We start from the raw sequence: 20,425 nt of genomic DNA, 5'->3' as shown, positions 1-20,425 counted from the left end.
GGGAGGGTGACGCTGTGTTTATAATCCCAAAATACCTGCGTCATCACCATTCCTGTTTCCATTTCAATTTATATTTCGATTTTTTATACAACGAAAAGAAGTCTCAGTGAATAAGTGTCTCCGGATGCGAGTTCATGAGTTCGACTTTCAGTAAATTCGTTATTGTATTTAAATTATTTATTTTAAAAATAAATAAATAAATAAATTACAATCAACACCATAATTATGTTCATCTTTCTCTATCTCTCTCCATTTTTAATTTTACTAGCCGCACACTCTTTATTATGACTTGTGTTTATTGAATAAAATAGTATGACCTCTTTTTATTTAAAAAAATAAAATAAAAAGATATTGATAGATGTTCCGACCTTAGTACACTGCATTTGTAAAATTTAATAGCAATGTGATCAATTTATTCATCAAGTTAAAAGCTTTTGTGAATCGACTATCTGAAAATAAAATTTCTTGTACGTAAACAAAAGGATCAAGTAAAGTCTCGAAGTCTTAAATAATCGACTATCTAAATTCATTATTATGTCATGTTATGTGCAGAACATAACATGACATACAAAAGACATGATATGTTTCAAACTGTAGCAACGAATCACGCAACAACTAACAAAAAATCACCTAAGTTTAGCCATTAATTCATGTCTTTCTAATAAATCAGCACAAAGCAAGGTAGAATGGCTCTGGAATCCTTTACGGATAGATCATCGTCCTCCTGAGCCGCACTATCAAACTGTTCAAACTGATCAGCAGGGGCAACCTTCCTCTGAGAGCGCAGCCTAGGCTTAACCTTCCCAGCAATCACTCTGCACACTACAACTGCCTTCTTTTGCCCTCGGGTTAACATTACATCCTTGTTTTTGAGCTTGGCCTTTCCGGCGGTGGAGGAGGTCACTTCCTGTCCCAACCCTTCTTTGAGAACCGGACATAGACCACATTGGTCCAACTCGCATAACTCTATGTTAGAAGTAGAACTACTGGAGCTGCTGCAGCAGCTAAGTGAGCATGTCACAGTTGTGCCATAGTACCTTTGAAGCTCATTCCCATTAGCCCCGCAAAATACTGATTCGTTAGGCCTCCACGCCGCTTGTCTGTTTTCCTCTTCAGACCAGGAAAACTTTGCCTTATTAGCCTGGGAAGGTGGTGCATTCTTTGCTCTTGCCATCACCAATTTTCTATATTCTTCAAACTTAGAACAGGTCGCCGGTGTGTTCATAACTTCAAACACCCTTTTGATCTTCAACGCGCATTGGCATTCGAGTTCGACTGCTTTCTTTTCATCTCCATATAGTTCAGTGAGCTGTGGACGGCAAGGATCTTCTGAATCTTGCAGTTCTATCACTATATCATCATCACCAGGACCAGTATCATTGAGATCATCATGGAAGTATTCTATCGCATCAGCGACGAATTCCGGCGGGACTCTTGACACTGAGGGATAACTATTTGCCGTCGTGGACTTAATACCACTGGCTTTACGAGAACCCCCATGCCGTCTTGTACTATTTGATGGCCCTCGGAGGCCTCGCCTTCTTATGGTAATGCCTTCACCACGAAACAACTTCTTCAAAATTTTCAGAAGACTTTGAAACCCGGCCATTATTTTCTGTGTGCAAAGTGTTATATGGTCTCAACCTCGGAACCAACTTCTTAAATAGAGCCAACATTATAGGAAAAGCAATATACCTAGATCGATTAGGATAGCTAGTTACTTTACTAGATCTCCAAGGTTATCTATGTTGTCTAAACGATTGTGGAAACTTTTCCAGTTTTGAGAAGGAGAAGGCAGCCCTGATACTAATGCTAAAGTTATAAAGGTAGCAGCTGTCTTAGATTCGTGTTCTGTATGGAAATTCAAAGGGAACTTGATTGTACTGTGACAAAGCAAATTGTACTGAGCGAAAGTCTTCATTAGTGTTACAGACCTTGGAGGAATACATACTTAACAAAACATTACCAGCACAAACACACAAGACAACAGGACTAGATACAACAAGTCACATACAAACATAAGCGCACATATTATGATCACATTCTCCAGTTTCTCCTGTTCTTTCAGGTATGACGACTGACAACAGTGTTTATAACAGAAAATATGAGGAGCCCAAGACAGATGCATGGTTTCTACCTAAGTTACGTCCCCGAAGGCACTCCAGGTCCATCACATGAGAGTGATCCACAAATAGATTGACCTGAAATTTAGCACAGTATCTGAATGAGAAAATGGTATATAAATGAGAAATATAAATGACAAAGGTCTGTAAAAGAGAGTCTACCCTTGGACCATAATGCTGGATGAACCACTCTGAGGTTCTTGGATTCGATGCTTCAAACATGGTCTTCTCCACACCAAGGCGCCCAATGACCTTTGCAATTATGTCTGCCCGCATTGAATCAGCTTGTTTACAGACATCATCAGCCTCAATCATTATCATGTCAGCCCCAGCCTCTAAACATCTCTCAGCCCTTCTAATCAACAGATCAACATCTTCAACAAATTCTGCAGAAAGAAATCGAGGTAATGCTCATCTCATAAGTTACAACTATACAAGTGATTTCAAATCTGTCCTACCTCACCATCTTGGATTCGAGTATTCTCAACATAGAATGTTATCAACTTATCAAGTCATTATCACAGTTAAAAAAAAGTGTTGAGTTGAATGCAAGAAAGAACAAATATCACTGATAAGAAAAGACAGAACAGAACAGGTAATATCATTATCATCAACAAAAATTGCACTACAGAACCCAAAGATTCATACCAATATTCATAACTCATTGTTATGTTATAGCGGCCTTTAAAGAGGAACACTAATAGTTATCAAAATCCCTTTTCTATGTTCTAATGCTCTGACTATTAACTGTGCCCAACCAACAAACAAAATTCTACTCAGTTCTCCTGTGATCTATAGTAATTATGCAGGTAACAAATTGGTCATTTTTGGTCAATGCCTCAGTGGCAACAGCATAATGGGGTAGCTTAAACTCATATTCTTCCTGCAGAGTCACTGCATTACACATGTTTAACATGTCTGCTAAACCCAATTCAAACTAAAAATTCTCTGGAACCAACCTCACTATAGTTACGTAAATGTCCCGGTGCTAGAGAAGTAAAGATGATAAATGAATCTCAACTCTTCTTATTAGACGCCTCAGTAAGACAGTAAGTGACAGATATAATGTATGTGACCAAGATACGCAAATGGCATAATACTAATAGTCTAATAGCATGAACGAAAGATAAGCAATTCCAGACCACCACTAACCAAATAGGAAAGAAACAGCAACAAAACATTTCCCAACAAAGCTATGAAACTGTTTCAGGAAAGAGCGCATAACATACCAGACGACCTTGGTCTCGGCACCACATAAGCTCCAAATGCTCTATCACCAACAGGAATGTCAGACTTGTTAACCTTAACCGCAAACGAAGGCTTCACTCTCAATCCGCCGCTCTTAATCAACCTCACAAGTCTCAGCAGCGTTTCCTCCGGCACTCCCAGCGACCCCACATTCAGCTCGATTGTGTCAAATCCCAAGCTCTTACACTCCTAAACAAACACACATCTTTAGACCACTAAACAAAATCCCCAAAAAAACAACACATTCTTCGACTCTGAACCAAAACTCACCTCCACATACTCTTTGAAAGCCGAAGGGCCTTTTCGGAGCAAATTCTCAGCCCAATTACCGGTGCTTACATACACGTCATGCTTGTGAGCCTCATCAATCACTTCTTTCACAAACGACTTCGGCATCAAGCTATGTGAACCTCCAGCAAATCTCAGCCCATCCACAATGTCCCCCATCGACTCGAAAATATCCTATAAAAAAAAAACCGATAAATTACTACTTTTACCCCTAAAATCTGAAAGATTTCAACTACAAACTACACTCAATTTAGTTAAATTTTTCAACTACTTAATCAATCAGATCAAACTCTTTAGTTAAATTTCAAGTAGCTAGATCGACTCGATTTGAGTACCTGAAGGAAGTTTTGGCTTAAGAGAGAGTGATCGGGGCCTCTCATTTCTGTGACGCCGTAGCGGCGAGGCTTCTCCGGCCGATCCTCGTTCTCGTGGAAAGTCTTCCATCTGTACGCCGACATTGTTAGAACCGCGATTTCAGAGAGAGAGAACTGGGAAATCGGAAGGTTGAAATCTGCAGAGGGTTTTGGATTTAAAATCTCTGGACTGACAAGTTGGAAGTTTCCACCATTGTTGAGAAGAGTTGAGCTCCTTCTAGAAATGGTTGTAATCATACAGAAGGCAGCTGAATCTAACTGCCACTTGTCAAGCTCTCCGCTTTTCTTCTTTAAAAAAAAAATTGATTTTTGTTTCGGATATAATAAACGGAAATGTCCATTTTATCCTTGTATATCCGAGTTATTTACGTTTATACACTTTAGGATTCTGGATTCTTCTGGGCTGTCACACACGTTAGGATCCCTGTTAAACCCATTTCCCCACCTGCAGATGATTCTCTGCTTTCCTTCCTCCCCATTGAAACGAATCTGGATTCAGAAAAGCAAAGAATACACAAAAGAAGCTAGAATAAAGTAAAAATGTAGAGACGAAAGAAGCTTTTCACTATAAAATCACAGCTATTTTTCACACTCTCTGTGTCACATTATCCCGGCAACACCTCTCCCCTAGCTCCTTTATTCCAATTCCCCCTATAAAACTCACAGCCTTCTTCTTCTTCGTCTTCACCCAACGCTTTGAAAATGGCCACTTCTTCTTCTTCAGCCAACGCTTCGAAAATGGCAAGGAACATCGGCCCTCTCGTGTGCCTCTTGGTCATGATCATGGATGCTATTGCCGGAATACTTGGCATTCAGGCTGAAGTATCCCAAAACAAGGTAAACAACTACACATCAATGTAGCAACATACCTCCTAAAGGCTAGCTAATAGAAGCCAATGCTAACAATATTGCATTGTGAAAACAGGTGAAGCATTTGAAGGTGTGGATTTTCGAGTGCAGAGACCCGAGTTACCAGGCTTTCAAACTCGGTTTGGCTGCGGCTGTGCTTCTGGCGCTAGCGCACACCATTGGGAACTTGCTTGGTGGGTGCGTTTGCCTCTGGTCTAAGCAAAACTACGACAACGCCACAGCTAACAAAAGACTAGCTTTTGGATCCCTCATTCTCTCATGGTATGCAAATTTCAACACCCAAATCATATGATAAATCTAACTATACTTTCAGCTCTAATCAGATCCTAAATGGTTGCGATTCACAGGATAAATTTCGCAATCGGATTCTCATTGTTAATGGCCGGAGCAATGGCAAACTCAAAATCAAGAAAATCTTGCGGATTATCAAACCATAGGATCCTATCAATTGGAGGCATCCTCTGCTTCTTTCATGGATTGTTCACACTAGCCTACTACGTCTCGGCAAAGACCACAATCCGAGACGAAGAAAAGCTCAAGAACCCTACCAACCACGGCGGCCATCCTCCGGCATAAACAAACTTGATATTATGGCGCAATTTTGGTTTGTAATTTGTAATTCAACTGTGAAATTTGATTGTTGATGAGACAAATTAAAACAAACAAAATTTGGGACCAATTAAGCTAATATCTCTGATTAGATTAAATTCGAAACCAATTAAGTACAAATTCCACCATAAACACCCTACATTGGACTTTCTAAGGGAACTCGGAAAGCTCCAGCCTAGTGTTTCTTCACTCAGTCCTCGTCGACCGGAGCGCTCTTGGAGGTCTTCTTTGGCAAAAGCATGTTGTGGATATTAGGTAAAACGCCGCCGTTTGCAATAGTGACAGATCCGAGAAGCCTGCCGAGCTCTTCGTCATTCCTGACAGCCAATTGGATATGACGTGGCACAATCCGAGTCTTCTTGTTGTCCCTTGCTGCGTTTCCGGCCAATTCCAGAACCTAAAATAACAGAGAGAGAAAAGAAAAAAATCAGAATCAGATTTAGGTTTTCGGAAAATTTGAACTGGACGGTGAGGATTGAGTGATTTACCTCGGCGGCGAGATACTCGAGGACGGCGGCGAGGTAGACGGGGGCGCCAGCGCCGACGCGCTCGGCGTACTTGCCGGATTTGAGGAAGCGAGCGATACGGCCGACAGGGAACTGGAGGCCGGCTTTGCTGCTGCGGGAGGTGGCCTTCTTGGCGGCGCCGGAGCCGAGAGACTTGCCTCTTCCGGCCATTTTGAGAGCGGTGAAGGTCTGGAGAGGATTAGAGATTTGAAAAGAGAGAGAGGGAGTTTTGGGGATGGAGATTTTGGATTTGGGGTTTGGGGATTTTTATATAGGGGAGAGTGGGAGGGAGGGGTTGAGGAGCCAATGAGGGGGAGTCACGCGGATCGGGGTTTGGGGCCGTTGGATCTGGGGAGGGATGGAGGGTGAGATTGGGGTTATTGAGAGTGGAAGGGAGGGGTTGAGGAGCGAATGAGAAGTGTTCACGCGGATCGGTATCTGTGGCCGTTGGATTTGGAATGTTTGGACGGGTGGATGGGGGTGTGAAGCCCCTGAGAGTTTTGGGGAAGCGGGAAATACGAACTTTTTTAAACCGCGCTCTTCACCTTTTGATAACGTTAACGTAATTGAATTCAACCAAAATTCAAATGATCCGAAATAAAACCAGTAATATTTGCCTATATTCCAGTGATTTCAAATTTTCAAGTTTTCAACAATTTTTTTCTTAAAACGTAACATTGTTCTTTCGAAAATGTAATGTTACATGATTGTTTTTATCTAAGTTTCTTTTAATTTTTGTTCAAAAAAGTAGGAAAAAAAATAGGGGGTGATCGCGGGTTGGTGTGATGGCGGTTAGGGCTCAAACCTAATTAAATCCATTTCATGTGGTTTGGAATTCTTCATACCATATCCACATTAGAAAAAAAAAACTCAAACCATATATTCGGGTGACCCGCTTTCCGGTTTAGTTTTGGTGTGGTTAGTTTGCATAACACATATCCATAATGAAAGCAGGTATAGTTTTCATTCCTTGCATATTAAGAGAGAAATGGTAAAAAGAACTAATCTATGTAGTTAAGAGAGAAATTGTAAAAAGAACTAATCTATGTAGTTAGCAAAATTATAAAATCATATTTGATTTCATCATAAGCGCCTAAAGACCCATTGCAAGATTCAAGTTGGTCAATACCAGATCCTACACTTTTTGTCGTCTCAGCTTGCTCATATCACTCAAACACCAAAGCCTAGCTAATAGCACTCCTCAACGCTTCCCTCATAACTACTACCATTAGCAGCTGCTCAACTGCACGAGTCGCTGCCATCTCCTTACCCGGTGCCATCTTGAGGCTTGAATGCTGTCAAATTTGACAGTATGAACCCCAAATTGTCATCCACGATTGATTTGAATCATGGGTCGGAGAAGTTGATTGGGGTAATTTGTATATATTGAAGCTCTACGATGGACTTTGATTTTATTGCTAAATCAAATTTTTTTTAAAATTTGTCAACTTTTCAAATGAATAGGAGCTCCAACAGTATACCTAAATGGTTGCTAAATTTAAGGATTGCTAAACAAAATTGATAAATTTGTCAACTGAGCTATGAATTGCTAAAAGAATACTTATATTTTCCCTCTTTTTTTTTCTCAACGTGTCAGTTTATAATTCATTAAAAATATTACTTAACTTAAATTTAGCAATAACTGCTTGAGCCAAATTCTTATAACAATTGCTAAATCTTATAATTATTGCTAAATTTAACTATAGTTTTAGTTACAGTGCTGGAGATGCTCTAATAGTTATTTTTTTCTTTTTGTGGTTCACTTTTAAAGTGAGCGTGTAATTCTTGAGTTTTGTACTATTTCTAAAGGCTACATGGATATTTTTTTAAAATACATATCTTGAAGTGAATTTAATAAAGGCAATCTCATAGATTTTGCTCATGCTCACGGTGCTCCATCAATCTTGTTCAATTGTTATTTCTCAATCCCCATAGTGGACCCAATGTTCCAATTGTATTAGCATGGGGTGGACCTCGCGACATTGTTTTGTAGTTCTTACTAGGAATTTTTGGCAAATTTATATACATGGTTCTTTTCTTCAATTCTCATATATTGGTATATAGGATGGAAGAAATATAAACAGACGGAGTTATAAAAATCTTCATTGGTTTTGGAGTTCAAGTGGTATGATAACTATGCAAACGAAAGGTAAAACAGTCATTTTACATAATTAATGACCGTTATGTGATTAAAGAGGAAAAAAAGGCAGAATTGTAATTTTCTAGACGTGATGGCATGTTCGTAAATAAACACAAAATCAAGACGAAGTAGTAACTTCATGGGGGGCTTATGAACAGTGTTTCGGTCTGTACTGGTTTTAATATATAATAAATTTTCACTTATCGAAAAAATACTGATATTGTTTTTTTTTCCCAACTAATATTGTTTTCTCCTTTAGGAAAATGGAAAGAATAGTTGATTAAATTAAGATGGAAAAAATATTGTGACTGACCCAATGAGCCCTCAAAGCTTTTGTACTGGTTTTAAGAACTCTTGTTGAAAGAACACCTACTTTACCATGGCATTCAAGGCCTTGAAACAATGAAACATATCAAAGATTCAACTTCTGTATATGATCCAAGAGTTTTAACTTTAAAGCGATCCATTTACAGTTCTTAAACATCCACCCATATAGAGTATGAAACCTAAATTCTTTCAGCACCAATATTATGGTATGATTAATGAAAACTTTTTTTTCCTACAATCTCAATGATTATACTTCCATCACATCTTTCAATCCTTTGAAACAAGAAGCATATGACTTATGAGAAGAAGAGTCGACAATGGTCTTGGTGGCTTTCCCTTTGATGAATTCTTGTGAGATTTATAAAAGTATACTACAATCTCAACATTATCCTTTCTCAAGAGAAATAACATCATCGATTAGTACTCCCTTGAAACTCAGAGCATATGAAGTAGTCTGATACATTTTCCATATAAGAACCTATTCCGCAAAAGCCATAACGCATACCTCTAAACTAATTCTGCAGCAACTTGAAACATGGAAAGATATGCTAAAACTTGAAAGGAAAAAGGATTCATGGAACTCTAAAACTAATTTTATCATCTACTGCAAAAATCGAAACAAGAAAGCACCATAAATAACAAAATAAGGAACTAGCAAGACAGCACTACATAGGTAAGCAATAGACAAGCTACAGCTCCTGTAGACTAATGGTGAACCATCTTTTATGATAAGAAATTAAAAACAAAAGTACTACAGACCTACAGTAATGGAACTTGACTCACTGAAGCTACCAAGACAGAGCAATATTATTCTAAGATTTCCAACAATATGCAAAAAGTTCCTGTTGTTTTTTTTCCTGAGGAAATCATACAAACTACCACATATGTATGTGGACAATGAACCACTGGTAGTGGTTATATTTTCACTTCCACACTGAGAGTACTGACTATAAACTTCCAATGCTATACTATATACAAACATGAAACTTTGATAGTATGCGCATCCCTTCAGTTCTTAAGCCAAATTTATGTTCATATATTTACTCCCTTCAACTCAGCCAGCCCTTACCAAATGTCTTAATACTCCCAATATCAAGTAAATATTGTTCCATAACCCAACAACATAATTTGTAACACACCATTTGATTTTATTAGCTTGCATAACCAAACAATTAAAACAACTAAAGATCACTGCAACACTAAGAATCCCTGAAAGCAATAATAGCAAGAAAGGACTGCTACAACTAAGAAAAAAACATTAACATTAGACCAAATCAGTTCATGTAAAGGAGCACAACAATGGCCAGTTCTATCAGAGCAATACTAGACAACTTATGCAGATACTCGCTACACATTGACTGACACCTGAACAGGAAAACATAATCCCTAAAACAAGGGCTTTATGGATCATCTTGACTTATGGAGTTACCTGACCGCCATTCTAATGATCTGACTTGATGGCCTCCAATATCATCTGGGCCTGATTTCTCATCAGCTCAGTCCTCTTGACAAAAAGTTCCAGTTCAGCAACATGCAATTCGTTCCACTTATCCTTCAGCGCAGCGCATTTCGATCCACCAATCAACTCAAGCCCCTGCTGCACAATAGTCTCAGACAACCCCAGCTCTTTGAAACCCTTATCGAACCCAATAACCTCACTCGACACACTCCCAGACGCACCCCGCTTCAGAAACGCTCCACTCTTCTCAGCATCCTTTGAAGGCTCCGGGGACGCCAGCAGATCAGCTTTCATAGAAGCCAGAGTCTTGCTGTTACCCTTCTGATTACTCTTAGCCTTCGCCTTCCCATTAGCCTTGGGCTGTTCCGTCTTCCCACCTAAATCCTCACCACCTCCCCAAACCTTCTTCGACAGCTCGTAAGTCTTATTTTCATGAGGCTTAGTCGGCTCGTGCTTTTTCCTCACATTGTTCTCAAACTTCTTCTTCATTCTCCTAATCTTATCTTGCAATTGGATCTTCGACACATCCACCTTCAGCGATTTCTTGATAAACTCATGGAATGCACCCATGTCAGCATAAGGATCCACTCCTTTCTTCGTGGCGTAATCATTCATCCCTTTCAGGATAATAATCTCATCTTCATCGCTCCAAAGCCTCTGAAACAGTTTCGATTTCTTCGAAGATTCCTCTTCTACTCCATCCTCCTCCTGATCATCTCCCTTCTTCTTCGCCTTCTTCGAGTCCTTATTCAGCTCGCTCTCGCCGCCGTTAGGCCGCTTGGTGCCGGATTTCGCTGTCGCCGGAGAAGCAGCTGGCTTCGATCTGGGCTTGGTTGCCTTCGGCGGCGGCGTGACCGCTTCCATGGGCTTGGAGGCGATCGGCTTGACATGCACTTTGCTGTTGCCGAGATTTTCGCCGTCGGATTCGGACTCAGAATCGGTTTCCGTCTCGCCGGAGGAAGATGACTGGGGCTTTGCGGCGGCGGCGGATTCCGGCTTCTTCGGTTGCGGCTTCGCCGTGGAGGTGGTCTTCGGAGGCTCGGAAGCTTCGGTTTCGGATTCGGACTCCTCAGATCCGGATCCGGATGCTGCTTCTTCCGATGAGGCTTCCTGCTCTTCCTCCGATGAAGAAGCGGCCGGCGGTTCGTCCAAGGGTGACGGGCGCTTAGGTGCCATGGAGGAAGAGATTGGGGGAGTTAGGGTTTGGGTTTCTGGAAATTTAGGGTTTGAATTGCAAGAGCTAGAGAGACTGAGAGAGCTAGCTAGCTTGGGTTTTGTTTGCTTTTTGCACTAGAAGGTCGGGTTCGGGTTGGGTTTATTCTGACCCGCCTTTTCCAGGTAGATAGTTGGACACTTGGACGAAGACTAGGTGACGCGGAGATGTTTAAGAAGGCCCAAATGTAGATTTTTTTTTTTAATCAAATATACAATTAATGTGTTATAATATTGTTAGTCAAATTTACGATTTCTTGTTTATAAGAAGAGACTTATGTCACTATATCAAATGGTACTGAGCGGCCTAAAGGTAGATTATTATTAATTTTTTTTTTCGGTGAATTAAACCATCTTGAATATAAGGGGTTAAACCCTAAATTTTCCTCAAAAATGAAAAGGGTTAAACCCTAGATCGAGAAGAATATCTGCAAACCTTGAGAGCATTGATCATGGTAAACTTGTTGATATATTATTGTTTTGTTTCTTCAATTCTCAGTTTTTCTGATAGGTTTATTATATTCGTTTGATTTTTAAGTATATATAATATATGTGTGATTGATATATGTAGCAAAACAACAGTTTGATTGATCATTAGTTTGCACTAAATGATCATGATTGTATAATCTTCTGCATGATTTGAGTATAATTTTGCATATATCGAATCAATATTATTACTTCAACTAATTACTTGTAATATCTAAGTTCCTCTTGCATGTAGCTCGAGGAACCTAGATATTATAAAAGGAGGAGAATAACTTCAACCCTTTTGATGTTATCCTTTTGATTTGTGTATGAGCTTCCTTTTGATGTTATCCTTGAGATTTTGACTGGTTGCCAATAAAGACTTTACTAAGATTCAAGTGTACAAGCAATGGTGTTCCTTGATCAAGCAATGGTGTCTGCAAGCAATGGTGTTCCTTGATCAAGGAAGATCGCAAGTTCATCGCAAAACATATAAATCGGTCTACTCCTCTGAGCCTTCCCCAAGTTACTTCTCTATATATAACTGCGATGATTAATTCCAGCATTGTGGATAATGGCTTATTTCTGGAGAAAGGTGATGATTTTGGCTGTCGTATCAGAAATCCTGCAATCCGACAAGTACTTTACTTACCCTATGCAGATGAGCATATTACCCTAGTGCATCCTTACTACGATTCAGTCACCGGGAAGTGTAAGGTGCTAGGTCGACGTCGCGATTATCATGTTGTATCACATGAATTTGAAATTATAACAACCGGAAAGGATAATCTGTGGAGACCTCTGTGGCTCTGTATAATATTGGCAAATCACCATGGTGTGTACATCTTTATGCAGCAGATGAGGATTGGGATTTGCTATACATTAATTATTCTGATGTTCTTGTAGAACTAAAAGCTCTCATTATTCTTTCTTTACCATTTTGATTATAATTCCTTTTGATAATAGATATTACTTGATGCTTTTAGAACAAAGGCATTGATGACATACATGTATAGCGGTATTGCCTGTATAGAGTGCTAAATAGCTAGGATCCCTCCAAAGTCCAAATAGCAAATATATGCAAATGAAAATTCTGATGAAATGTCAAATAAAGCTTACATTATGGATCAAATACATAAATTCGATTTAACCAAGCTTTTTAACAACATCATTAAGGGTAGATACAGCTTCGGCATAGTACTTCTCTGCTTGTGGGGTGCTTTTGATCTTGGCTGCATGGTCCAACTGAAAAAGAAGATGAAATTAGTACATGCATGTATTAAACCATTGCTGCTTCCAAACTTAAAAGTACTTGGCATTTTGCCTAAGTTTATGATGATCACTCACATTGGCAAGGTCCTGGAAGAGCTTTCCGGTGAGAGTCTTGAGTGACTCCTTCTCTTCCTTGGGCTTGGCAGAGATGACTGTTTTGAGATCATATCGGAGGTACTCAGATTTGAGACGAAGATCGTTCTGGACAAATGGCCATGCCTTCTTGTCTATGAATGACTTGACGCCAAGGATTTCCTTGGCCGACTCCTTTGCCCTCGCGGCAGCCTCAGCCGGAGTCAGTGGCTGCAAGAAGAACCTCTTGTTCAATGGCAGATCAAGGTCTCTTGCCTCATCCGAGTTCTCAGTTCCAGCTGCCTCAACACACCAATTGCGTTCACGTAAGTTACATTACCTCTTACACATTGGAACGCAAGACTAAACATGTTCTAAGTAGACTCCAAAGCAATTACACATTTCATTCCATCAGTTAATCATGTGATCACATCTAGCATCATTTTGCATCCATATGCTTGTTGTAACAATATATTAGATCTAATTCCTTCGTATATAACTAGACATTTTTAAATATTGTGGCGAAAGTAAACTCTAATGCAATCCATTAGTTAACATCCCCAATGTGAAAATGATCAAAATATAGTACTGATAAGAAAAGGGTTCGTTTGCTTACGCAGTCCACCGGATGGCGGGGGAGGAGGGCCGACTTTGATGGGTTTAGCCTCAGCAAGCACAGCTTGAACGAAAGATCCAGAGGCCAAACCAACTGCCACAAGACCGAGCATAGCGCGACGGCTAGTCTCGGGCTCAGCAGACACCTGCTGGGCTCTAATGGCGAACCCGGTTCTGGTCACGGCTAGCCTGGTGTTGTTACCAACTATGTTCAAGCGAGATGAGCCACTTAGATGGAGGCTGCTGCCTTCCAACACAGCCTGGGAGGAACCATGTAGACCAGCCATTGAAGCCATAGCTTGTGCCATTTTTGCTTCTCAGTTTTTCGTGTGTTGCAAGTGATAGTTAAACTTGAGGCACAAAGGTGGAAATATATTTTTTGGTGGATGAGATATTCGATCAAGTTTTGTTCTATGCTTCTGTGATGTAGAGTGATTTTGGGCAAGGACCTTATCTGCCATTTTCTGGTTGGATAAGTGAGATATGGAACTGGCCAATGGGGGGTGGACACGTGTCCTTGTCGCATTTTCTATTTGACAAGTTGGATAATGTTCCAGCAGGGACTGTGTCATTCTGACACGCGGATTCCATCGGATTATGATCAGGATGTTAATAGTTTCTAGCTAAAGCATCATACTACTATCAGTATCACCCCTCTCGAATCTCAATTATAGAAATCAAAAGATATTTTGGTTGCTTTGGATTGCGTAGTTTCAAATTGAAATTACTATTGTAATGAAAAGGGTCTACATTAAGTTTCAATTTCTCTGAATATCAATATCAAAATAAGAAAAGTGTTATGATTTATGGGTAGTTCAGACAATAATGAAATGTTCAGATGAGTTGTCTTTCGTATGTTGAGTTTATCGCAAGACTATTGAATATACCGATTATCTTAAGTCATCATAGTTTCTAGTTGCTATAGAGCTTACAGTAAGTACGTCATCAAATTTGGTGTCTTTCTAGTTTGAAAAGCGATAATTGTTTACCACAATACATGTATATCAAACAATGATTCATTTCTAAACATATATATGGAGGGGCGATCTTATGATGTGCATGACATTTCAAAGCCTTGAGGCGATGATAGTCACTAGATGTCAAGTTGAAAAATGAAATTATGAAGTAGTGAAGGGTCATTGCGTATTGTCATCGTTTAATCTGTTAAAGAAATTCTTACAACACGATGAGTAACCTTTCAATTATTGTTTAGTGAACAAGAATCTTATAATTTTCATTGATGTGATGGGTGTGTAAGTAAAAACTCATTCAATTTATAGCAAGAACAATGTTTTCTGCTATGCTCTAGAGTTTTTTTAAGGGGAAACAATACTTGTTAAAGTCGTTTGTCCCAATGAAACACTTACTAATCAAATGCAAGCATGACTCGTTTTCGTATCTTTATCAAATTTCCATTGAGGTTCAACCCATTCACATAGCGTTAGTTGCAACTCGGGAACAATTTCGCTAATTATAATATTTTGTTTATTGTTTAATATTTTAAATCTTTTATACTAAATATATAGGATTTCCCAATTGGGAAAAGTGACCAACTACAATTCACATTATTCTGAAAAATTAATCCATTGAACTTTACAAGTCATTCGAATTAAAATTCAAAATAAAATCTATAACCATAAGAAATTGAGTTCCATTTAGGATTAGAACCTAAAATGGAAAATCAATGAAAATTAATAAATGAAAAACGCTCCATTTCCACCTAATTTGGTTTTTCAAATAGCCCAACACAAAGAGGCAAAGAGCTGCCTGCACCCTTCACATTTTGCTCTCCCCCCAATTCACAAGGTCCTTCAATTGCAAACACATTGGTGTTGAAACTTTAGGTACTTCTTTCTCAAATCTATTACATCACACTCTCACTCTTTGTTTAATCATTTTCATTACAGGTGCTAATCCCACTTTTAAAGGTTGTCTTAGATTCTTAGAATATTAACCCCTAGTTTAATTACAAAATTTGAAAAAATTGGGCCGTATAATGGACTCTGGTGGCCGACCCGACCCGAATAAACGCCAACGTCTTAGTTTTTGAAGAGCGTGTTAGACGCGCCAGATCCAATTTCAAATTTTGAGTCTCTCTCTCTCTCTCTCTCTCTCTTCACTCTTCGGCTCTCAAAACCCTAGTCCTTTTTCCCCCAATCGCCAAATTTCGATTTCTCTCGGGACCCGTTTCAGTGCAATCGGAGATCCGAGTCCTCATACGCTCATCCCCGTCGCCGATTCCCCAGATCCGCAACCGAAACGACGCCGGATTACGCAGCTCTAGGTCTGAGGAGTGGGTGACTCCGACTTGTGTTTTCCATGGCTTCGCGCAACCAGAATAGGCCTCCCCGTAGCCCCTCTACTGTAAGCCCTAACTTTCTTTGTTGTGAAATTACGTTTTTGGTGATGAAGTAGACGAAGCCCTAATTTGGGGTTGTGAGAAATTGGGGGAAATGATAGGAAGTGAAAGATGAGAGTGATTGTGTGTTTGATTTTACTTGGGTGGGTGTGGGTTTTGTTATATGGGGCATGAATCAGTGTGGAAAACAAGGAAATGGGTTTTTATTTTTGGCGTTGTGGGGTTTGTTAATTTGATCATGTTTGTGATTGTATTTCGTTTCTTTCGAAGCCGAGAAAGTGTGGGTTTCGATTTGTTTTTGTTGGGATTGATGGGCTGCATTGATATAGTGACATAGTGAGCTGCTGAATCGTTGTGTTAATGTTGATTTTGGGTTTGTTTTGAAGAAGAAGATTGGCGGTGACGAAGTTCCGTTGGACAAGAAGAGGAGGTTGACAGGAAAAGCAGACAGTCAGAGTAGCATGGGGCGACCACGACTGCCATTGAAGTCTGTTAACAAGAGGCAAGAAGTTGGAGCTGCCAGTGAGACTGCCAGCGTGGAGGGTTCAGAGTGCAGCGAGGCTGAGAGAGAGTTCACGAAAGAAGAAGTCGAGGAGTTGTTGAACAAGAAGTATATAGAGAAGAAGTTTGATCACAAGGTTTTCTTTTCTTGCCAACTGTTGACTGGTTTATCTAAAATGAGGCTTTCTACTTGTTTTGAGATGTGAAATGATGTTTTTATTAACCTATTGGTATTTGGTTGTATGGCAGGGGAATGCTCAACAACGAGCTGCATACCATAAAAACCTAAAGGATTGCATTAAATGGTACCAGAAGGTCGAGAAAGCACATCTTCTTGAGGTGGAAAGGCTTCAGAATTTATTGAATGCTTCTGAAAAGAAGTGCACGGATACAGGTAATTGAGTTGCCTCACTATCAAAATGACTGCTACAGTAGCATATGCTCATTCGACTGGGTCAAACTATTTTGGTTTCCAGTGAATTAAGTTCCACATCTTTAGTTTTCTTAAAAAAAAAACTTGCTTTTGTTCAGAATCATGTGTCAGTGAACTGCTTGCCTTACAATATTTGTTTGGTTTTCAATTCAGTCATCTTTTTGGCAGAGGCAACAGATTGGTAATTTGTTTAAATTTTATTTTTGAAGAGGAAAAGATGAAGAACATGGTTGATGAACTCAATGCCATAAATTTGAAGTTAGCTACTCTAGAAGAGAAACTCGCAAAGGAAGAATCAGACAAGATGGTAAAATTTCATTCGTATTAATCTTATTTTATCTTTTTCTCCTTCTCTTCCTTTATTGCTTAAATGATCTCCATTTGACATGTAGGATGCAATTCGTAGTCACAAAAAAGAAAAGGAAGAAAGGGCTGATCTCTCAGCCGAGCTTGAAAAAGTACGGGAACAGAAATTAGTCATTGAGCAGAGGGTAATACAATTATTAAACCTCTTCGAGATTATTTTTTATGTTCTTCGCATTATGTCTTCCTCTGACATTGCTAATCTCTGTAGGCTATCAAGTTTGAAGATGATTATAATCGAACACAAGAGTATAACAAGAGTTTGCAACAGTATAATAGCAAGCTGCAAAGTGATGTGAACACAATGGATGAGTCCCGGAAACGGGCAGAAAACGAGAAGCTGACTATGGTTGAGAACCTTAGCAACTTGAGGGGTCACAAGAAGGCATTGGAAGATCAATTGGCTTCACATAAAGTAAGGATTCATCACATATTTCTGTCTAATGCTTTGAGAACTGCTGTTACATGGGTTTTCCCAGTTTTGCTAATTGACTTTTCTGGCTTCTTGCTTGTAGGCTTCACTTGATGATGCTTTGAAGCAAAACGAATGTCTTAGAGGACAATTGCAAGAAGTTAGAGATGATCGTGATCACCATGTAAAAGAGAATCATGATTTGAAGGCAGAGGTTGTGAAGCATTTTGCAGAGCTAGATAAATTGGTCCGGAAAACTAAAGACTTGGAGGTATGTGTTGGATACTTATATTCTGCATTGTCACCATGTTGGCTTTCTAATGTTGCAGGCACTTTTTCTTGTTGCAGGAGACATGTTCATCGCAAATGATGCAGGTAGATTCACTAAAGAATGAGAGAGATCAATTAAGGCATGAAAGAGATGTTTTAAAGCAGGAGCGTGATGCTGCTCATGAAAAAATTGAGGTACAATCAATGCACATTGGATTATGAAATTGTTGCTTATATATATCTATCTCATATAAACTGTTCTTTACTTTCTTTCAGATGTCTGATTTATCTGCTTCTGAAATAAGCACAAGATTTGAATTGCAAAAGCGAGTCGAGCGCGAACTCCGTGATCGAATAGCTGAATATGAGCTGAAAATTATTGAAGGAGATAGATTAAGAAAAAAGCTCCACAATGATATTCAGGTAATCTTTCTGAACTTAATTCCTTTTAGAATCAATATATTTTATTTGGTATTGATCTTTTTGTGTTGTAGGAACTGAAAGGGAATATTCGAGTTTTCTGTCGTGTGCGACCATTGCTACCTGATGATGCCACTGAAGTCCCAGTAATTTCATATCCTACATCAACAGAAGATTTAGGTCGCAGCATTGACTTAGTACAGAGTGGTATGGGTATATATGTTTTTATTTAATCAGTATCTATTGTCGTATGAATTATTTTTAATGGAAATATTCACTTGTTACTTAGTCCTTGCTATATATTTTTTGCAGGGCAAAAGTATCACTTTACATTTGATAAAGTATTTGATCACGCGGCATCACAAAATGATGTTTTTGAGGAAATCTCCCAACTTGTACAAAGTGCACTCGACGGCTACAAGGTGAATTTTTTTCTTCTGCATTTTATTCCATGCACATTTTTGCTATTCGATAATCCTGATTTCTTCTTTTTAGATGATGCGGTTTTCTATATTAAGGCAAAGATATGGACTAAAAAGTACTCAACTCTTTTCCTGTAGGTCTGCATATTCGCCTATGGTCAAACGGGGTCTGGTAAAACATATACCATGATGGGTAGACCAGAAAATCCAGACCAAAAGGGATTGATACCTCGGTCAGTAGACCAAATATTTCAAACTAGTCAATCTCTTCAAGCCCAGGGCTGGAAGTATACAATGCAGGTACGATATGTTACTTTTCTGTCTGTTACTTGGTCTAAATTTGCAGACTATTTATATTTTAATAAATATTAATGCAGGCTTCAATGCTTGAGATTTACAATGAAACAATCCGTGACTTGTTATCAACAAATCGACCAAGCGGTACAGAGTTGACAAGGACAGAGAGTGGTGTGGGCAAACAATATACCATAAAGCATGATGTCAATGGAAACACACACGTTTCTGATTTAACTATCATTGATGTTTGCAGTAAAAGGGAGATTTCCTCTCTGTTACAACAGGCGGCTCAGAGTCGGTATGTTTGTTATCTACTATACTCACATTCTGCTTTTCCATCTTAGTGATCATAGTACATTTAAATTCTAATATGTAACTTGAATAAAATTTTCAATGCTCAATTTTTCTCCGCTATAATGTATCAGGTCTGTAGGAAAGACTCACATGAACGAGCAGTCATCAAGAAGCCATCTTGTGTTCACTTTGCGTATAACGGGTATCAATGAGGTATGTTTAATGAGGTTCTTAGTTTCCTGTTGTATAGTTGTTTGCCTTCATATTGTCATGTGATGATATACTTGTCCTATCAGAACACTGAACAACAAGTTCAAGGGGTCCTAAACCTTATTGATCTTGCTGGAAGTGAGCGATTATCAAGAAGTGGTGCCACTGGAGAACGTTTGAAGGAAACTCAGGTCTGTTCCTCTTGAGAATCTAATCCATTTCTGTTCTTGTTTCCTTAATGGCTGTCAGCTCACTTTTTGTCTGCAAAAATCAGGCTATTAATAAAAGTCTGTCATCCTTAAGCGATGTGATAAGTGCTCTGGCAAAGAAGGACGATCATATTCCTTTTAGGAATTCAAAGCTCACTTATCTTCTCCAGGTATGGTGCATTAGTATCTGTGTTAAGCTAAACCCCTAGTTTCTTCAACACATGGTATTCTATATCAGTTGATAACCTCTAACATTTAATTGTATTACAAACAGCCTTGTCTAGGAGGGGACTCGAAGACTCTCATGTTTGTCAACGTCTCTCCAGATTCTACATCAGTAGGAGAATCTCTCTGTTCTCTCCGGTTTGCTCACAGGGTAAATGCCTGTGAAATTGGGGTTCCTCGGCGACAGACTACTGCACGGCCTACTACTTCAGATTCTCGCTTGAGTTACGGCTGATACTGATTCTCTATTGGTTTGTCTGTCTGAGCCTGACTGCCTTAGTCTAGCAGACGCAGAGTCCACTGTTACTTGTAATGAGGGCAAGGTCGTCTTGGGTAATTGTGTGTATTAATGGATTCAGATTGGGTTTTCTGAATTATTGGCATGCAGATCTTTCTGCTGTAAGCTTCTACTAATTTGTACTTCCAGATC

General features: G+C 39.3%; 6 protein-coding genes across 7 annotated transcripts; 2 read left to right on the top strand and 4 right to left on the bottom strand.

Annotated features, from left to right (window-relative positions):
- Positions 1–1,854: 1,854 nt before the first annotated feature.
- Positions 1,855–4,242, bottom strand: LOC101297313. Of its 2 annotated transcripts, XM_004309613.1 has the most exons (5): positions 3,995–4,242; positions 3,642–3,833; positions 3,353–3,560; positions 2,286–2,509; positions 1,855–2,201 (listed from the first exon to the last, which is right to left on the bottom strand). In XM_004309613.1, the coding sequence occupies exons 1-5, from the start codon at positions 4,115–4,117 to the stop codon at positions 2,091–2,093; spliced, it is 858 nt and encodes a 285-aa protein (XP_004309661.1). In that variant the 5' UTR covers positions 4,118–4,242; the 3' UTR covers positions 1,855–2,090. The 2 variants fall into 2 exon arrangements, with proteins under 2 accessions (XP_004309661.1, XP_004309660.1); XM_004309612.1 differs by having other exon boundaries at positions 1,855–2,509.
- A 363-nt stretch (positions 4,243–4,605) lies between these two features.
- On the top strand, positions 4,606–5,479 carry LOC101300875. Its single transcript, XM_004309622.1, has 3 exons — positions 4,606–4,870; positions 4,959–5,164; positions 5,251–5,479. The coding sequence occupies exons 1-3, from the start codon at positions 4,736–4,738 to the stop codon at positions 5,477–5,479; spliced, it is 570 nt and encodes a 189-aa protein (XP_004309670.1). The 5' UTR covers positions 4,606–4,735.
- Positions 5,480–5,493: 14 nt separating this feature from the next.
- On the bottom strand, positions 5,494–6,229 carry LOC101297024 (probable histone H2A.3-like). Its single transcript, XM_004309611.1, has 2 exons — positions 6,001–6,229; positions 5,494–5,909 (listed from the first exon to the last, which is right to left on the bottom strand). The coding sequence occupies exons 1-2, from the start codon at positions 6,187–6,189 to the stop codon at positions 5,703–5,705; spliced, it is 396 nt and encodes a 131-aa protein (XP_004309659.1). The 5' UTR covers positions 6,190–6,229; the 3' UTR covers positions 5,494–5,702.
- A 3,697-nt stretch (positions 6,230–9,926) lies between these two features.
- Positions 9,927–11,120, bottom strand: LOC101300588 (mediator-associated protein 1-like). Its single transcript, XM_004309621.1, has one exon. The coding sequence runs from the start codon at positions 11,118–11,120 to the stop codon at positions 9,927–9,929; it is 1,194 nt and encodes a 397-aa protein (XP_004309669.1).
- Positions 11,121–12,578: 1,458 nt separating this feature from the next.
- Positions 12,579–14,003, bottom strand: LOC101296736 (oxygen-evolving enhancer protein 3-2, chloroplastic-like). Its single transcript, XM_004309610.1, has 3 exons — positions 13,582–14,003; positions 12,969–13,264; positions 12,579–12,866 (listed from the first exon to the last, which is right to left on the bottom strand). Exons 1-3 carry the CDS (start codon positions 13,886–13,888, stop codon positions 12,768–12,770), a joined length of 702 nt encoding a protein of 233 aa, XP_004309658.1. The 5' UTR covers positions 13,889–14,003; the 3' UTR covers positions 12,579–12,767.
- Positions 14,004–15,694: 1,691 nt separating this feature from the next.
- LOC101300305 (kinesin-1-like) lies at positions 15,695–20,230 on the top strand. Its single transcript, XM_004309620.1, has 17 exons — positions 15,695–15,944; positions 16,326–16,577; positions 16,690–16,834; positions 17,083–17,180; positions 17,266–17,364; positions 17,448–17,651; positions 17,752–17,919; positions 17,997–18,113; positions 18,195–18,341; positions 18,413–18,545; positions 18,651–18,760; positions 18,899–19,060; positions 19,138–19,355; positions 19,483–19,564; positions 19,648–19,752; positions 19,836–19,940; positions 20,045–20,230. The coding sequence occupies exons 1-17, from the start codon at positions 15,900–15,902 to the stop codon at positions 20,228–20,230; spliced, it is 2,376 nt and encodes a 791-aa protein (XP_004309668.1). The 5' UTR covers positions 15,695–15,899.
- The last annotated feature ends 195 nt before the right edge of the window (positions 20,231–20,425 follow it).

This window comes from Fragaria vesca, unplaced genomic scaffold, assembly GCF_000184155.1.
Source record: "Fragaria vesca subsp. vesca unplaced genomic scaffold, FraVesHawaii_1.0 scf0513012, whole genome shotgun sequence".
NCBI lineage: Eukaryota > Viridiplantae > Streptophyta > Magnoliopsida > Rosales > Rosaceae > Fragaria > Fragaria vesca.
The sequence above is the reverse complement of the archived record's forward strand: the minus strand, read 5'-3'. Positions and strand labels throughout refer to the sequence as shown.

Excerpts from the sequence above, each read along its gene's own strand:
- LOC101300305 (XM_004309620.1), top strand. The coding sequence starts at position 15,900 with ATGGCTTCGCGCAACCAGAATAGGCCTCCCCGTAGCCCCTCTACT. Across the intron at positions 17,181-17,265 it reads AGGAAGAATCAGACAAGATG|GATGCAATTCGTAGTCACAA; the intron begins GTAAAATTTCAT and ends TTTGACATGTAG. Across the intron at positions 17,652-17,751 it reads ATCAATTGGCTTCACATAAA|GCTTCACTTGATGATGCTTT; the intron begins GTAAGGATTCAT and ends TCTTGCTTGTAG.
- LOC101297024 (XM_004309611.1), bottom strand. The coding sequence starts at position 6,189 with ATGGCCGGAAGAGGCAAGTCTCTCGGCTCCGGCGCCGCCAAGAAGGCC. Across the intron at positions 5,910-6,000 it reads TCGAGTATCTCGCCGCCGAG|GTTCTGGAATTGGCCGGAAA; the intron begins GTAAATCACTCA and ends CTGTTATTTTAG.
- LOC101297313 (XM_004309612.1), bottom strand. The coding sequence starts at position 4,117 with ATGTCGGCGTACAGATGGAAGACTTTCCACGAGAACGAGGATCGGCCG. Across the intron at positions 3,834-3,994 it reads TAAGCCAAAACTTCCTTCAG|GATATTTTCGAGTCGATGGG; the intron begins GTACTCAAATCG and ends TTTTTTTTATAG. Across the intron at positions 2,510-3,352 it reads GCCGAGACCAAGGTCGTCTG|AATTTGTTGAAGATGTTGAT; the intron begins GTATGTTATGCG and ends TTCTTTCTGCAG.
- LOC101300875 (XM_004309622.1), top strand. The coding sequence starts at position 4,736 with ATGGCCACTTCTTCTTCTTCAGCCAACGCTTCGAAAATGGCAAGGAAC. Across the intron at positions 4,871-4,958 it reads CTGAAGTATCCCAAAACAAG|GTGAAGCATTTGAAGGTGTG; the intron begins GTAAACAACTAC and ends TTGTGAAAACAG. Across the intron at positions 5,165-5,250 it reads GGATCCCTCATTCTCTCATG|GATAAATTTCGCAATCGGAT; the intron begins GTATGCAAATTT and ends TGCGATTCACAG.
- LOC101296736 (XM_004309610.1), bottom strand. The coding sequence starts at position 13,888 with ATGGCACAAGCTATGGCTTCAATGGCTGGTCTACATGGTTCCTCCCAG. Across the intron at positions 13,265-13,581 it reads CCCGCCATCCGGTGGACTGC|CTGGAACTGAGAACTCGGAT; the intron begins GTAAGCAAACGA and ends GTGTTGAGGCAG. Across the intron at positions 12,867-12,968 it reads TCTTCCAGGACCTTGCCAAT|TTGGACCATGCAGCCAAGAT; the intron begins GTGAGTGATCAT and ends CTTCTTTTTCAG.
- LOC101300588 (XM_004309621.1), bottom strand. The coding sequence starts at position 11,120 with ATGGCACCTAAGCGCCCGTCACCCTTGGACGAACCGCCGGCCGCTTCT.